Source organism: Aotus nancymaae, unplaced genomic scaffold, assembly GCF_030222135.1.
Source record: "Aotus nancymaae isolate 86718 unplaced genomic scaffold, 86718_ANA_hifiasm-v0.15.2.pri h1tg000079l, whole genome shotgun sequence".
In the NCBI taxonomy this organism is placed as follows: domain Eukaryota; kingdom Metazoa; phylum Chordata; class Mammalia; order Primates; family Aotidae; genus Aotus; species Aotus nancymaae.
The window spans coordinates 10,188,358-10,204,929 of NW_026988494.1; the positions used below are offsets into that span (position 1 = coordinate 10,188,358).

General features: G+C 44.4%; 2 protein-coding genes across 9 annotated transcripts in view; one reads left to right on the forward strand and one right to left on the reverse strand.

The window, feature by feature from the left end:
• The first annotated feature begins 318 nt into the window (after window positions 1-318).
• On the forward strand, window positions 319-14,385 carry PPP1R3B (protein phosphatase 1 regulatory subunit 3B). 7 transcript variants are annotated; one of them, XM_064368745.1, is made up of 4 exons: window positions 1,257-3,743; window positions 4,654-5,401; window positions 8,098-8,263; window positions 9,359-14,385. In XM_064368745.1, exons 3-4 carry the CDS (start codon window positions 8,253-8,255, stop codon window positions 10,239-10,241), a joined length of 894 nt encoding a protein of 297 aa, XP_064224815.1. In that variant the 5' UTR covers window positions 1,257-3,743; window positions 4,654-5,401; window positions 8,098-8,252; the 3' UTR covers window positions 10,242-14,385. The 7 variants fall into 7 exon arrangements, with proteins under 7 accessions (XP_012324189.1, XP_012324188.1, XP_064224815.1 ...); XM_064368744.1 differs by having other exon boundaries at window positions 1,257-3,199; window positions 3,631-5,401; XM_064368743.1 differs by having other exon boundaries at window positions 1,257-4,822.
• Window positions 12,589-16,572, reverse strand: part of ERI1 (exoribonuclease 1) — a 135,063-nt gene continuing 131,079 nt past the window's right edge. For both annotated transcript variants that reach the window (XR_010339610.1, XR_010339609.1), the window contains one exon: window positions 12,589-15,163. The gene's annotated coding sequence lies outside the window, so the exon portion shown is untranslated. The remainder of the gene's footprint in view (window positions 15,164-16,572) is intronic.

The window sequence follows — 16,572 nt, forward strand, 5'->3', positions numbered from 1 at the left end:
CCGATCACGTGGCGGAGCAGTGCTCCGGGGAGCCGTGGCCCAGCGTCCATTGGTCGGCGGCTGGAGTCCCGGGCGCACCCATTGGCTGAGGGGGGCGTTCACGTGAAATGGGGTCCGGGATGGAATCCTGAGTCCCGAGAGGTGGCCGGAAAGTTAAAGGGGGCAGAGCGGCCGCGGGGAGCTGGAGTCTCGAATGACTGCCGGAGGGAGGAGGCGAGCACGCACGGACTGCTCTCGCGCACGGACTGACGAGGCCGCCCGCTGGGGGCGCGAACCCGAGCCTGGCGCCGGGCTCCTGCCGTCGCGGCTGCTGTCCCTGTTCCCCCACCACCACCGCCCCGCGCGCGGATGCTGCCGCAGGCTAGCACATCTGCCCTCGGGACTTATGAGCTGAACCCGGTACGTACTTCCCCAAGCCTCGAGTCCGAGGGAAGGGCCGGGGACACCGAGGCGAGGGCGTGCAGCGGGGACCCATTTGGGTTCCTGCCACCTACACTTTCACCGTGCGACTTGCACTGTCACGCCGGCGCTGGAACACTCTAGGTGGGCCCCAGGGAGCTGCTTCAACGTGGAGAGGGCGATCCAGGGACCGCAGCTGGGATGCGCTTGCCGCGCCCACGTGCTCCACCGAGCTGCTGGGCCCCGCTGCGACGGCGACCCGGGAGCTGCGGCTGGGCGGCTGATCGCTTTGCCACCTGTTGTTCCGGCTTCCAGCCTCGCACAAGTTCCCAGCCCCGGGTCCCGACAGGTCCGGAGACGTCTCCAAAGTTGGGTAGTGGGGTTTGGAGCTTAAGGACAAGCCCCTTCATCTCTCTCTGGGCCTCAGTTTCCCTATGCAACGCGAGGAAATACACTTGGTAGGCTCTCAGGTTGCCGAGGGCGACGGGACCTAGGACGATCCCTCGTCCTGGGCCCGCGGGGGCCAGGCGGCCGCGCGGGGGTGCTGGTGTCGCGCTGCTCGCACCGGCCGGGGTTGCCCCGTTGCCGGCCCCGCCCGGGTGCGATAACGGGCTCCTCCTCCTCGTCGTCTTCCTCCCCCCGCCGACATCTCCGGGAACCCAGCCCAGGCCCTGCCTCCCGGACACACCAACACTCACGTAGTCGGGCAGCGGTGGCCGCCCTTGCCACAACCCTGCAGGCTCTCCGATGAAGCGAGCGAGCTGGGGAGGGGGCTTTTCCGCCGCCCAAAAGGTGGGTGCAGCGCGAGGCCAAGGAAGCTTGTAGGGAGGTTGGGGGCGGATTGCAGCCCTGGACGAGCTGAACGGAAGGGACAGAGTCGGAGAGTGACTTGTGGGATCCTCCAGCCTGGAGAACACTGGCCTTTCCTGTCTCCCTTTAGAACCCAAAGAAAGGGGTGTGGATGGCACAGTAGCTTCAAAAGAGGGATTGGGGGCCAGTAATGACTTACTAGGAGATTTGGGGCCTGTCAGGGCATTGTTTTCTGAAAAAGAGGAGAAAACAGAGGAAAGACTGGACTTGGAAACTGGGAGAGTCGGTGGAAGGTATTGGAGACTGTGGTCTGAGTGGCAGAGTCTGCCTGGGAGACCCAGGGTGCAGCAGAAAAGACAAGTCAGGCTTTGGGCTAGGAGGAAGAGGAGGAGAGGAAGGAACGGTTCCCTGGGTAGAGTTGTCCAGGAGCCAAAACTAAAGTGAATACAGCTGGAGGACTTACCACAAAAGTACAGTTGAGGTATTTAGGGAAAAAAGTTAGAGGGAAGAGAAGCGCCACCAGGCATGGGTCGCAACATACAACGTCAGGGCCAGCAGGGACCTTGGAGGGGGACCTCAAGCCCAGAGAGATTGAGTGACTCGCTCAAGTAGCACAGCAAGGAGTGGGCATTCTTAGCCTAGTGCCCTGTTTTCCCTTGTACGTTTTTCGACGGCATGGGCTGTGTCATTTGAACTTGCCTTTTTCCTAGAATATGCAACCTCATTCACAAATATCAATCTCCAAGATGCTTTGGATGATGAGGATGGAATCAAGGGGTACAAGTAGCCTTTAAGGCTGTGTGAATAGGGCCCCATGGTCTGAGCACAAAGGGGAGAGACGTGCAGTGTCTCCACGCTGGATCAGTCAACCCTTTTGGAAGGGAATAAATTGTTGGAGGGAGGTAGATGGCCATATCTTTAAAAATGAAAACTATAACCTGGTTATGAATGTTTACTTAATGCAATTTGGCAGTTTTCAGTGTTCCTGGTAGGTTGTTTGTGCATCTGATTTTTGTGTGTGTGTGTGTGTGTGTGTGTGTGTGTGTGTGTGTGTTTTATCAGAAAAGAGAGAGAATGAGTGAATGGAGGGGATAATGTTGTGGCCCTAATTTTTTAAAAAAAGATTTGTTTCCTATAAAAGGTACAGCCAGAAAGTCAGTAGCTCAGCCGCCTGAAACCGTGAAGGTCATGGGGTTATTTTCTGTGCAGGTCTGTAGTTTTCACAAGAAAAACCACCATGGCTGCCTAACCTTGGCCAGCTGTCTTGAGAAGGTGTGTTGTCATTAGTGGAACAGAGAAAGCATTTATGGAAAACTATCTCCATGCTCTGTTAGGGTCTGCCCTGTCTTAGCCATGAATATTGAAATCTACCCTGAAGCATGGCCCAGTCCCTCACCAGGGAAATTGATCCCTTATCTCTAAGGCATCTCTGTGGAAGCCCATCTTTGAGAATTCATACCTACCTGGGAGCAGCACTCATACACTCTTGTTCCTGTCCTGCAATTGGTATCAGATCCTGAGTCCTGCTCTCCTGGTTCAAATGTATGTCCATAGCTTATGGTTCTTCTTTTTTTTTTTCTCCTGGCCAACTTTGGTGACTCATATTCCTTGGCCTGGGAAAAGGACAGAGCTGGAGCAGCCAGAGAGTCTGTCAGGAGAGGAGGCCTGGGGTGCAGCCTGGTGCATCCTGTGTTAGAACCGATCATTTTCATGTCATTTGCAAAAGAATCACCTGTCCAGGTGCCTTCTTTTCAGTAACTTAATATTACCTTGCAGAGCTCAGTTGCTAGGAGTTTTTCTGAATGATGGCAGCCATCCCTGTCACCGTCTATTGGGGAATTCCTGAGCAGATCAGGAAGGCCTGCATCAAACCAACACTTTGGTATGCTGATTCTTGGACAATGATCAGGGAAAGAAAAGCTGGAATCTGTCTGTGAGGACAGGCAAGGTGACTGACAGTTGAGTCACACCCCAGATTGAAGCCACACAGGTTAGTGTCCTCACCTGCCGTTATGGTGACATACAAACAAAGTGAAGTGATTCTAGACTGGGTTTGCTTGTGCAATGTCTTTGGGGCAGTAGCCCTCCTGGGCCATCATAACCCTACTTTTGCCCTTCACGGAAGAATCTTGCAATAGCAATTTGGCTCCTGCAAGTGCTGGCAGAATTGTTTAATTTGCCCTGGCTCTGACTAGAGCCTGGTCTCTCCAACCCGAACTTCTGCTTGTTCTTACAGATTGGTGATAAAAGGGATCTCAGGGGCAAATTTATGCCACCAGGTTGAAAGAGTGAAACTCTACCAAGGTCTTCAGCTAAGTCTCTTCAGCCTGCGGGATTAGAACTCGGGACAGTGGCTTTTGTGGGCTGCAAGTGTGTAGATTCTTTGATTGATCCTTTTGCTTTGGAATTCTGTTTCCACAGTATCTTGAGAGTTTCCAAGCCCTTTTCTAACATGCAGGAAAGTACATAGGAGATTGGTTTACAGGCTTGTTGGAGGAGCATAGAGAACTTGCTGCTGACCTGTGCTAACTCAGGTGAGGAGGAAGCTGTAAAGAGGAACCCCTCCTCCCTCAGTTCACACCCAGACTGGTAAGGATGGGTAGAGTGGGGGGCACTGCGATGCCAGATATAGCCTCTTTGGTTTTCATACTTATCTAAAAATGAGGCCGGGCACAGTGGCTCACACCTATAATCTCCTCACTGTGAGGGGAGGCTGAGGCAAGCAGATCACAAGGTCAGGAATTCGAGACCAGCCTGACATGGTGAAATCCCATCTCTACTAAAAATACAAAAATTAGCCAGGCACAGTGGCATGCACCTCGGGAGGCTGAGGCAGGAGAATTGCTTGAACCTGGGAGGTGGAGGTTGCAGCTGAGATCACGCCACTGCACTTCAGCCTGGGTGCAGAGCAAGACCCTGTCTCAGGGGAAAAAAAATGAGACAAAACAAAAACACTACTTGTGTTAAAGTTAGAGCTGAGATTAGAATTCCAACACAGTTTTGCAAAGGACAAGACGAAGTAAAATTTAGATAATTTGTAAATATAGGATTTTTTTTTACATTGAACCTGTTAGTCAATCCATTGAATCTGTGTAAACCTACCTTGCCTAATTCGGTCAGAACTTTCCTTTCCAGAACAGTTATGTGGGTATAAGAACACATAATTGAAAGCATATTTGCCCTTAAAATTTTCACTAGCTTGAGTTTCTTAGGGGGAAACAGTGAGACAGATATCCTTTAAAATGCATGTTTAAGCACCTGCATTCTGGCCATAAGTTATTGTTTTATTTGCTTCTGAACATGTGCATTTCTCTGACTGGCCATCTGTTAGCACTTCTTGCATCCCAGGGAAGTGCTGAACTTTTGGAAAAATGGGGTCAAATCTGATATGTGTTTGTTCTTTCACATTTTTTCTTTACGTGTTTGGTTAATCACAATCAAAAGGTGAAAAAAATGAGAGTTTATTTATTGGACTGAACCAGTGGTCCCAGCTCTTGAAAGAAGACAGTTGACATGTTGCCTGTCACTTCTCCGGGTCGCCATGGCTGCTGGAGAGTGAGCACCCTAACACATCATCATAGACCTACACCTGTGCTATAAGGAGGGGAGACAGGTTTGTGGACTCATCCAGATCCTGTGTTCTGTGATTCTCAGACTTGAGATTTTAATCCTAGTCTTGTCACTCATTTCCTTAATTTACTCCACTGAAACTGTCAAATCAAAATATAAATTTGTCCTGGCAATTAGAATGATAAAAAGTGCTCAGACTCTGGGAGGCCGAGGCGGATTGCTTGAGCTCAGGAGTTTGAGACCAACCTGGGCAACATGGTGAGACCCTGCCTCATAAAAATGGAAAACTTAGCTGGGCAGGGAGGTGCACACCTGTAGTTTCAGCTACTTTGGAGGCTGAGGTGGGAGGACTGCTTGGGCCCAGGAGTTCAAGGTTCCAGTGAGCTATGATTGCACCCCTGCACTCCAGCCTGGGCAACACAGCAAGATCCTGTCTCAAAAAAAAAAAAGTGCTCAGCTTTAGTGAGACAGTAGTGTTGGGATGGGTTTTTGGCATATCTTAAAATATTTGAGGATTTGTTTTAAGGTTCGTTTTGTTCTGATGATAGATGCAATATTATTTTAGAAGATAGAAGACAATACAAACAAGGAAACCAGAAATTCCTGAAATCTTGTCACCTAGGTATTCTGATTTTAAGTATATCTCTAGTCTTTTTTCTCTGCATTTACATGATACAATTGACCCCTGAACAACATGGGGTCTAGGGGAACCTATCCTCCAACACAGTCGAAAATCCACATATAAGTTTCAACTCCCCAAAACCTTCACTTCTAATAGCTTACTGTTGGCCAGAGTCTTACCAATAACATGAACAGTCAACTAACACATATTTTGTATTTTATATGTAACGTATACTGTATTCTTATAGTAAAGTAAGTTAAAGGAAAGAAAATGTTAAGAAAATCATAGAGAAGAGAAAATGCATTTACTATTCATTAAGTGGAAGTGGGTCATCATAAAGGTCTTCATTCTCACCCTCTTCACATTAAGTAGGCTGAGGAGGAGGAAGGGAAGGGGTTGGTCTTGCTGTCTCAGGGGTGGCAGAGGCAGAAGAAAATGTGAGCATAAGTGGATCCACAAAGTTCAAACTCATGTTATTCAAGGATCAACTGCATTTTTCCCCACAAGACTAGTTTCTATGTATTATGTACAACTATGTACAATTTGTCTTCTATCTATATATATATATGTATAACAACATAAATATAACTCTTTTCATTCCATTTAAATCTTTTTTAAAACAATGGCTTTAATGATGATATAAAATTACATCACATGGGCCAGGTATGGTGGCTCCTGCCTGCAATCCCAGTACTTTGGGAGGCCCAGGCGGGTGGATCACCTGAGGTCAGGAGTTCGAGACTAGTCTGGCCAACATGGTGAAACCTTGTCTCTACTAAAAATACAAAAATTAGCAGGTGTGGTGGCAGGCTCCTGTAATCCCAGCTACTTGGGAGGCTGAGGCAGGAAAATCACTTGAACCTGAGAGGTGGAGGTTGCAGTGAACGGAGGTGACACCATTGCACTCCAGACAAGAGTGAAACTCTGTCTCAGAAAAGGAAAAAAATAATAAAATCAAAGTACATCACATGGATGTGGTGCATTTGATTTAACCAGGTCCCTGTTATTGGTCATCTAGGTTATTGTCACTTTTTTCCCCCTCTAATGTGGCATTGAACATTTTAGTACATTAACCTCTATGCATTTTTAATTCTTTAGGATAAATGTCTCTATGTGATATTAGAATAAAAATGATTAAAAAATTAGACAGGTTGTGCCAATTTAAACTCATGAAAATATCTGCATTGGTTGGGCACATACACTCATATGTATCAATCCCAGCATTTTGGGAGGCCAAGGTGGGAGGATTGCTTGAGTCCAGGAATTCAAGACTGGCCTGAGCAACATAGTGAGAACTCTCTATAAAAAATGTTTTTTAAAAATTAGCCAGACATGGTGGCTCATGCCAGTGGTCCTAGCTACTTGGGAGGCTGAGGTGGGAGGACTGCTTGAGCCCAGGACATGGAGGCTGCCATAAGCCGTGTCCACACCACTTCACTCTAGCCTAGGTGACAGAGTAAAACCCAGTCTTTAGAAAAAAAAAAAGTTTCCATTATCTTTTAAAATTTTTTCGTAATTCAATAGGCAAAAACATACATTGTTTTTAATCTAAATTTCTTAAATTAATAAGGTTGAGCATTTTGCACATTTATAGGCCACTTTAAAATTTTTTTTTGAATTTTCTATTCATGTTCTTTGCTTATTTTTCTATGTGGAATATTTGCTTTGTAAGAACACTTTACATATTAAGGTATTAGCTCTGCTGCTATGCTTATTGTGAAATATTTTCACAGTTTGTCTTTAATATTTTTTACGTATCATTTTTACTTATAGAAGAATATAGTTTTTGTTAACTCAGATTTATCTTCTTTTAGCATGATTTTATTTGATTTTTATTCTTACAAAGGCTATTTTTCACTTGTGGAAAAAACAGTATTCACCTATGTTAAAGGCTTAAAAATACTAAATTGTTGTTTCTTTTTATTTCATTTTATTTTTATTTTTTGAGAGGGAGTCTCACTCTGTCACCCAGGCTGGAGTGCAATGGTGTGATCTCTGCTCATTGCAACCTCCACTTCCCGGGTTCAAGCAATTCTCCTGTCTCAGCTTCCTGAGTAGCTGGGACTACAGGTACATGCCACCATGCCTGGTGAATTTTTATATATTTAGTAGAGACGAGGTTTCACCTTGCTGGTCAGGCTGGTCTCGAACTCCTGACCTCGTGATCTGCCCACCTTGGCCTCCCAAAGTGCTGGGATTACAGGTGTGAGCCACTGCACTTGGCCTGCTGGTTCTTTTTAAAAGAATGGCTTCCTGACATTAAAAAATCCTACCATAAGCTTAATGAAAGTAGGGTTGTGTCTGTCTTCACTATTAAATCCCACTGTCTTGCTGGATGCCTGGCATATGGGAAACACTCAATCCATATTTGTGGGATGAATCCATTTCTTTTTATCAGATTGTAGCAAATATAAAGCCACAAAGAGATGTCACATCACACTTGTTAAGATGGCTATTTATTTTCAAAAAGACCAAAGAAAATAAATATTGGCAAGGATGTGGAGAAAAGGGAACCCTTGTCTCCTGCTGCTGGGAATGTAAATTAGTACAGCCATTATGGAAAACAGTAGGGAGTCTTCTCAAAAGACTAAAATTAGAACTATTCTATGACCCAGCAATCCCACTACAGGACATATATTCCAAGGAATTGAAGTCAGTGTATCAGAGAGTTATCTGCACTCTTATGTTCACTGCAGCGTTATTCACCAAGCCAAGATATGGAATCAACCTCAGTGCCCATCAGTGGATGAATGAATAAAGAAAACATGATATATAAACACAGTGGAATACTATTCCACTTGAAAAAATAAGGAAATCCTGTCATCTGTGCCGACATGGATGAACCTGGAGGATGTTAAGCGAGTAAGTCAGGCATAGAATGACAAATACAGCATGATCTTGCTTATATGTGGAATCGGAAACAGTCAAATTCACGGAAACGGAGAATACGGTGGTGGCTACCAGAAGCTGGGGGTGGAGGGACTGGAGAGGTATCGGCCAAAGGGTACAAAATTTCAGGTGGACAGGAGGAGTAAATTCAAGAGATCTACTCTACAATATGGTGACTATACTTAGTAATGACATGTTATATACTTGAAAATTACTGAGTGGATTTTAAGTGTTCTCACCACAAAATAACATGTGATGTAATGCATGTTAAATAGCTCGATTTAGCCATTCCACGATGTATACATATATGAAAACATCATGTTGTATACCATAAGAATACACAATTTTTACTTCTCAATTAATAAAATGTGGACAAGGAGGCTCACACCTGTAATCCCAGCACTTTGAGAGGCTAAGGCAGGAGGATGGATTGAGCCCAGGAGTGTGAGACCAGCCTGGGCAACATAGCGAGACCTGTCTCTACAAAAAATTTTAAAACTTAGCCAAGCATGGTGACTTGTGCCTGTGGTCCCAGTTACTTGGGAGGCTGAGGTGGGAGGATTACTTGAGCCTGGGAGGTTGAGGCTGCAGTGAGCTGTGGTCACGCGACTGCACTCCAGCCTGGGCGACAGAGTGAACCTTGTCTCTAAAAATACATAAATAAAAAGTGTCCCTCAGGACAGTTATCTATGGAAGATACCTTTTTAATCAAATAGGTTTGGGAAATTTTAAAACAGTATATGCCCTTTTAATGATCCTCTGTGGCACATTAGCCAACGGAAGGCCCCAAGAAATGCTGATGAAAAAAACCTGTGCATTTAGTTTTAAAACTAGTGAGTTGCATACTCTTTTGTTTGTTTTAACCTTGAACCCCCCACCTTGTCCCCTCCCCAACATAATCTTCCCTCAAACCCGTGTTGTGCTGGACCACACTGGAGTTAATCCTGACCTGTAGCCATGTGGGCAGAGATAAAAGGAAATATTGTTTGCCAGTCCCTGCTGGAATCATGCCTTTACACATCTATCCGATCTGATTGCTCTGCTGTTTTCTCTCTTCTCTCTTTCTAGGGTTCTAGCCTATTCATCTAGCCCCATGATGGCTGTGGATATCGAGTGCAGATACAACTGCATGGCCCCTTCCTTGCGCCGAGAGAGGTTTGCCTTTAAGATCTCACCAAAGCCCAGCAAACCGCTGAGGCCTTGTATTCAGCTGAGCAGCAAGAATGAAGCCAGTGGAATGGTGGCCTCGGCCGTCCAGGAGAAGAAGGTGAAAAAGCGGGTGTCCTTCGCAGACAACCAAGGGCTGGCCCTGACAATGGTCAAAGTGTTCTCAGAATTTGATGACCCGCTAGATATCCCATTCAACATCACCGAGCTCCTAGACAACATTGTGAGCTTGACGACAGCAGAGAGCGAGAGCTTTGTTCTGGATTTTTCCCAGCCCTCTGCAGATTACTTAGACTTTAGAAATCGACTTCAGGCTGACCACGTCTGCCTTGAGAACTGCGTGCTCAAGGACAAGGCCATCGCAGGCACCGTGAAGGTTCAGAACCTTGCATTTGAGAAGACCGTGAAAATAAGGATGACATTTGACACCTGGAAGAGCTACACAGACTTTCCTTGTCAGTATGTGAAGGACACTTACGCCGGTTCAGACAAGGACACGTTCTCCTTCGACATCAGCTTGCCTGAGAAGATTCAGTCTTATGAAAGAATGGAATTTGCTGTGTGTTACGAGTGCAATGGACAGACGCACTGGGACAGCAACAGAGGCAAGAACTATAGAATCATCCGGGCTGAGTTAAAATCTACCCAGGGAACGACCAGGCCCAACAATGGACCGGATTTGGGAATATCCTTTGACCAGTTTGGAAGCCCTCGGTGTTCCTATGGTCTGTTTCCAGAGTGGCCAAGTTACTTAGGATATGAAAAGCTAGGGCCCTATTACTAGTGACTGCAAGTGACTGCAGGTGACTGACAGGGCGTGGCAGAGCTGCTGCAGACAAGCCTAGCTCTGCTCACTGCGCAGTGGAGATGGAAGGCCAGGGAAGAGCAAAGTGGGACTTCCATGAGGCCCAGTTTTGGAAAATCAAAGGATCCTCTTCACTTCTTTCTTAAACCAGCAAATCCAGCCAGGTTCAGATTACACAACTGGTGTCGCACTCAAAGGAGTGGTGGTGACTGGCGCGCTTTGGCACTGTGGCAGCCACGAGCATCTGTGCAGGTCGGTGCTGGAAAGGGAACCAAGCCTGTGCCAGTGCTGATGAAGCTGGAGGAGTCTCTCTTCTGCTCTCCAATCAGATGTGGAACATCAGTCGCTAAAAGCCGCTCAGCCCCTGCCACCTCCCGTAGGACCCTCACTGTTCGTCATGTTCATCTTTGGGTGCTCTCTGCCAGCCAGGCCTTTCCTGCAAGCTGCTGCGGGTCCTCCGTCTACGTGTACTTCACGCTTTATCTCTGCACTGTGACACACTGACCTGATGCATATTTCTAATGCAACTCCAGAAGAGAAATGAGATTGGTTCCTGTTTTCTGCATGTTCATCCTTTGCATTTGATGTTCTTCCATAGTTCATCTGATGTTCAGGAAAAGATAATAAAGGCAAATTAGCTTGTGATTGAAACAGGCATTTCCTCTCCCCTCTTCTTGGCCCCATAGATTATTCCAGCAGAGAGCGACACACCAGTCATCAAAAGCCACAGCTCCTGTGCAAGTGTCACAGACTGCGGGGCTCTGACAAGGCAGGACGGTCATGAGTGGGGACACTTTCAGTTTCTCCTCTTGCCTTCTAAGGGGAGCTCTCCAAGTCCCCACACTTACCCTGAGTTGCTGGAAGGCTCAGTGACAAGATTTGTTTTAACTTGCTTGGCTGGTTTGTCTCATTCTTTATGAAAGAATTTGGATCTCCTTTCCTGGAAGAGTCATCTTTTCTTCTGTGTTTCGGACATTTGATTTGCAGATCCAGTATCTCCTCGAAGCCTTCGGAAAATGGTTTTGACTGTGATTTACAATATCTAGAACACTTTACCAGCACCCAGGGACATGGATTTGGGTGTTCTTATTTATGGTGTGTGAATATGTAAAGGGATAAGGGAGAAAAACCTCACCCAAGGTGTTATACATTATTTTAAATGTTTGCCATCTCTGAAATTTCAGAGATTAATTGTTCTTAACCATATTGGACTAAAGTCTGTTGGTTAGTGCTGTTGTAAAAGAGACCTCAGGGGCTCACGCCTGTTATCCTAACACCTTGGGAGGCCGAGACGGGCGGATCACCTGAGGTCAGGAGTTTGAGACCAGCCTGGCCAACACGGTGAAACCCCATCTGTACTGAAAATACAAAATTCATCCAAGTGTGATGGTGGGCGCCTGTAATCCCAGCTACTTGGGAGGCTGAGGCAGGAGAATCATTTGAAACCAGGAGGTGGACGTTGCAGTGAGCAGAGATCATGCCACTGCACTGCAGCTTGAGCGACAGTGTGAAACTGTCTCAAAAAAAAAAAAGAGTGAGACCTCCGGGACATTCATTTTCAGATAGAGTCCAAACCTGTGATTTTTCTTGAGCAAGATTGGTGTTTACTTAGGGGTGCTTTAAAAATATTTTTTTACATGTATATTTGTAGGAAGTTGGTTTTTTTTTTTTTTCTATTTTTGTTTTTAGAGGAGTTTGGCTAAATGACTCTTATTTTCTGTTTTGCCTGATCTTAGTAAGATTTTGCTTCCTAAGGCAAGCAAGAGGAGGAGTGGAAGCACAGTTGCCTGGATTTGGAGGCACAGCTGTCAGGCTTTTCAAGCTAAGAGTCTTGTGCTTGGATTTTTTAGATTAATTTGAAAGCTCCCATATGTGGCTTTGTACATAACTGACAGGCAGATATGGAGTGCCGTGCCTCCTAGAGTTTTGTGGTTGGGTTAGGTTGTTTTTGTTCTCATTTCTGAAGTTTAAAATGCCTTGACTTTTTAAATGATCTGAAGTGCTGTTTGATGTAATTCTTATTCCTAAAACTAGCTGTTCTTAGCCTGAAATCTAATGCTTTTTGTACCTCTCCCAGGCAGGTAACACTTTTTTACTTTACGCTGTTACTGGGCAGAACTATGTTCTATATAGACATACCAGACATCAGGTACACAGACAGTACTTTAAATGTTAGAAATTTGGTGATCAGAACTATTAATGGCATAAATCATACAAAGATGGAAACAAAACTGATTTCATGTGGGTACTGAATTTTACTTTGAGTTAAGAAGTGCCCTCCCTGCAGTGCAGGAAAGGCACAGAGTGTACTGTCATTGACATGTTACCCAACTAAGGATCATTCTGTGTTCATAAAAAGGCTTCAAGTGACTCTGTTTAATAAAGTCAGTTTATCTAATAATGATCTTAAGACATTCCCATGTCAAAATTTGAAATATGGTAATTCACTGATAACTATCTCTTCTAAAGCAGCCATAAACCCTCTTTCTCTCCGCTCACCCCAGTTTTTTTTTTTGCTGGGGGCGCTGGTTGCAAGCCCCCAGCCAGCACACCTGGGATGCTTACCCCACCGCATAGTTGAGAAGGCAAGTCCTCACCTGCTTGCAAAGACCCTTCTTCTCCAATAAAAGACTCTACTTGCCTGACTTTCCTCATCAGGGCTGTCATTCAGTGATGTATGGGGATCTGAAGAATACTGTCTTCTGTCTGGCTTCTGTTTACCACTCGTTCCCCTACTTCCCTCATGCCGTAAACAGTCTTTCCTTTTGTCCTCCTTCTGTCCCATGAAATTCTCAGATGGCCTCAGGAGCTGCACCAATGGATTCTCTCCTTGTTTGATAGCTCATGATCAGTAGATAAGCCTACATAGTTCAGAGCGTGACAGGTTTCTTAGTTGGAGACTTCACTGCAGCCTGACTTGTAGGTTTATCTTCAGACAGATCTTGGTTATGGTAACAAGTGGACCCCGAGTCCCAGAATCTTTCCGCGTTGCCCCAGAAAGACCAGCCACCTGTCACAGGTGCAGTTGTCCGGGAATAGGGAAGCAACTTCATTTTTGTTTTGTATTTATTCCCTCAAGTGCCCTGGGGAGCATTTGCAAATTGGGTACAATAAATAAGCTGGATTATATAAAGATATTTAATAAATAAGCTTTCAATATCTCTTGGAAGACATGAAGAATTTCAGTGGGTTTATTTAAAAAGTTAGTTATTGGTCTACAGGAGCTGGTGAGAAATAATGGAGCTGTGCATTTCTCCAGAAATTAAAACAATTTCAGAGTCAATGGTAGAATTTATTTTACCACTAAGATTTCATTTTAATGGTGGTAAAATACGATACATTTTTAGAAGATGTAAATCTGGAACTGTTAAAAGAATGCTCTGTGGTTTGATCGTTTCAAACCATTTTCTTTTTGAAAATAGCATTAGTTGTAGTAACATGGACATTAAATGGTCCATATATGTTTATCAATCAAAAAAGTGTTGACTTTTTTGGAAGTGCCCATTTTCTGGATCTTCCCTCTCAATGGATAGGGAATGAAAAACCTTGGTTGCCTTGTTTCCTCTTTTAAAATTTCTCACCCAAATGTCGTTCTGGGAGAGTCCCGATCACATCTCTCCTGACATGATCACTGAAATTGGAGATAAGAAGTTATATGGAGGATGGGATCTTGCAGGGTCTCACGAAGACAATTTGACAGCTTATCTTAATTTCCTACAGTGAGACAACACATCTGGACCTGGGAAGGACAGCTGTTGTTATGGGCAGTTTTTCCTGGCCATGGTTGTAAAGCTGTGCAACCCACGTTGTAAAGCCGTCAATGTTTTCAGTCTTGTTGATGAAATTTTAGAGACTGCTGGACCTCTGAGGGCTTTGAGAATGCAGCTGTGATGATGTTTCACTTTTACTTCAATGTGAATGTAGAACCAAGGACTCCTCTTCATTTTATACCAAAAAGTGCCTTGTCAAGAAATTTCTGCATGTTTTAAAAGATATTTTTGTACACAAAGTTCAAGGGGAAATGCACTTTAAAAATCACAAGAATGGATGTTGTTTTTGTGTGGTATGAGACATTTGTTTGTATCTCAAAAGCAAAACTGTAATAAAGGTAGACAAAACAAAACTGAAACTGTCCTTCTATTCTTAGAGCCAGAGGAAGCGAAGAAATATTTCAAATCAATACATTTCCACATGTAGATCTTAGGTTTCCAAAGAGAAAGCTCACAGTCAAAGTCTGAGTTATAGGTGCAAGGCAGAGAAGGAGATAACTGCTTTTTTAAAGTTTTCACAGCATAGCTGAGAAGGTAAGTGCTAGGGAAGAGATCCAGGGGCTAGTGTTATTCTGCACCCATTTTGAATGATCCAAGGTCGCAGGCATTCTTATCCTGTCATTTGCACTTGAAGTACAGTGCAGACAGATGTATTCAAACAAAAGCAGGAAAACTCTAAGTGGCTATCATACCTTTTAACTGCTTAAGCAAACAAACTCTGTAACCAGCAAAACAAACCAGACCTTGGTAGGTAGTGGATATTCACCCTAAGTGAGAATTCCAGAGCTGCTGTTTTTCCAAAGTTCAGAACAAGATGCAGACAGAGTAGGGTGGGAAATTGCATCTTGAAGTTCCATGTCAATGAGTCCTCTGCCACCCCAGGGAAGTGGGCGGTGGCTTTAGTGGAAAGGCAGAGTGTATTAAAGTTTAGCAGCTAGTGTGTAGATGCAAAAAGTGAGCTCCGTACATAACTCTCTCAAGATTTTCACATATTGCCCATAGTTTGCCTTCACAGACATGGGAAGGGTGGAGACGTTAACTCTGGTTTTTGTGAATGTCTATTTGAGGTTCAATGAGGTTTTAATAACCATTACCTAATCATAAGTTGTGAGACCAAAACCTCATGGATGTCTGGAATAAAAACAACATAAGAAAAAGAAAAACACATTTCTAGAGCAATGTCTCCAGAATAGCAAATGCCCAGCTCTGAGTAATTCAATTGAACATTTACCACTCACCTTCCATATACAAAGCAGTGCCAGTTGCTTTTTCCCCCAGTCCCTATGAAGGACATTCACATGTTCTGGATGACTGCTCTGGTGAGCATGGTGAGCTACTGGCAGGTATTGGAATTCAAGAAGTCTGGCTTCCAATCCAAGCTCTGCCACTCAGAGAATACCCAAAATCAGAATGCCCCTCCCTCTACAGGGGATCACAGTTCCTCATCAACGATGGAACAAGGCCTGATGGAGAATGAGTGCATTCCATTAACAGAAGTAGGCTTCAGAAGGTGGATGATAAGAAACTTCTGTGAATTAAAAGAACTTGTTTTAACCCAATGCAAAGAAACTAAGAACTTTGAGAAAAGGTTTGACAAAATGCTAATGAGAATAGACAATTTAGAGAGGAATATAAGTGAATTAATGGAGCTGAAAAACACAACACGAGAACTTCGCGAAGTATGCACAAGTTTTAACAGTCCAATTGATCAAGCAGAAGAAAGGATATCAGAGGTCAAAGACCACCTTAATGAAATAAAACAAGAAGACAAGATTAGAGAAATAAGGATAAAAAGGAATGAGCAAAGTCTCCAAGAAATATGGGACTATGTTAAAAGACCTAATCTACGTTTGATAGGTGTACCTGAATGTGACGAAGAGAATGAATCCAAGTTGGAAAATACTCTTCAGGATATTATTCAGGAAAACTTTCCCAACCTAGTAAGGCAGGACAATATTCAACTCCAGGTAATACAGAGAACACCACAAAGATATTCCTCAAGAAGACCAACCCCAAGGCACATAATCGTCAGATTCATTAGGGTTGAAATGAAGGAGAAAATACTAAGGGCAGCCAGAGAGAAAGGTCAGGTTACCCACAAAGGGAAGCCTATCAGACTTACAGCAGATCTCTCAGCAGAAACCCTACAAGCCAGCAAAGAGTGGGGGCCAATATTCAACATCCTTAAAGAAAAGAACTTTCAACCCAGAATTTCATATCCAACCAAACTAAGCTTCACAAGCGAAGGAAAAATAAAATCTTTTGCAAACAAGCAAATACTTACAGATTTCACCACCACCAGGCCTGCTTTACAAGAGCTTCTGAAAGAAGCACTACACATATAAAGGAACAACCAGTATCAGCCTTTCCGAAAATATATCAAAAAGTAAAGAGCATCAACATAATGAAGAATTTTATCAACTAATGGGCAGCTAGCATCAAATGGCAGTATTAAACCCACATATATTATTATTAATCCTAAATTTAAATCGACTACATCCCCCAATCAAAAGATACAGACAGGGTAAAAAGCCAAAACC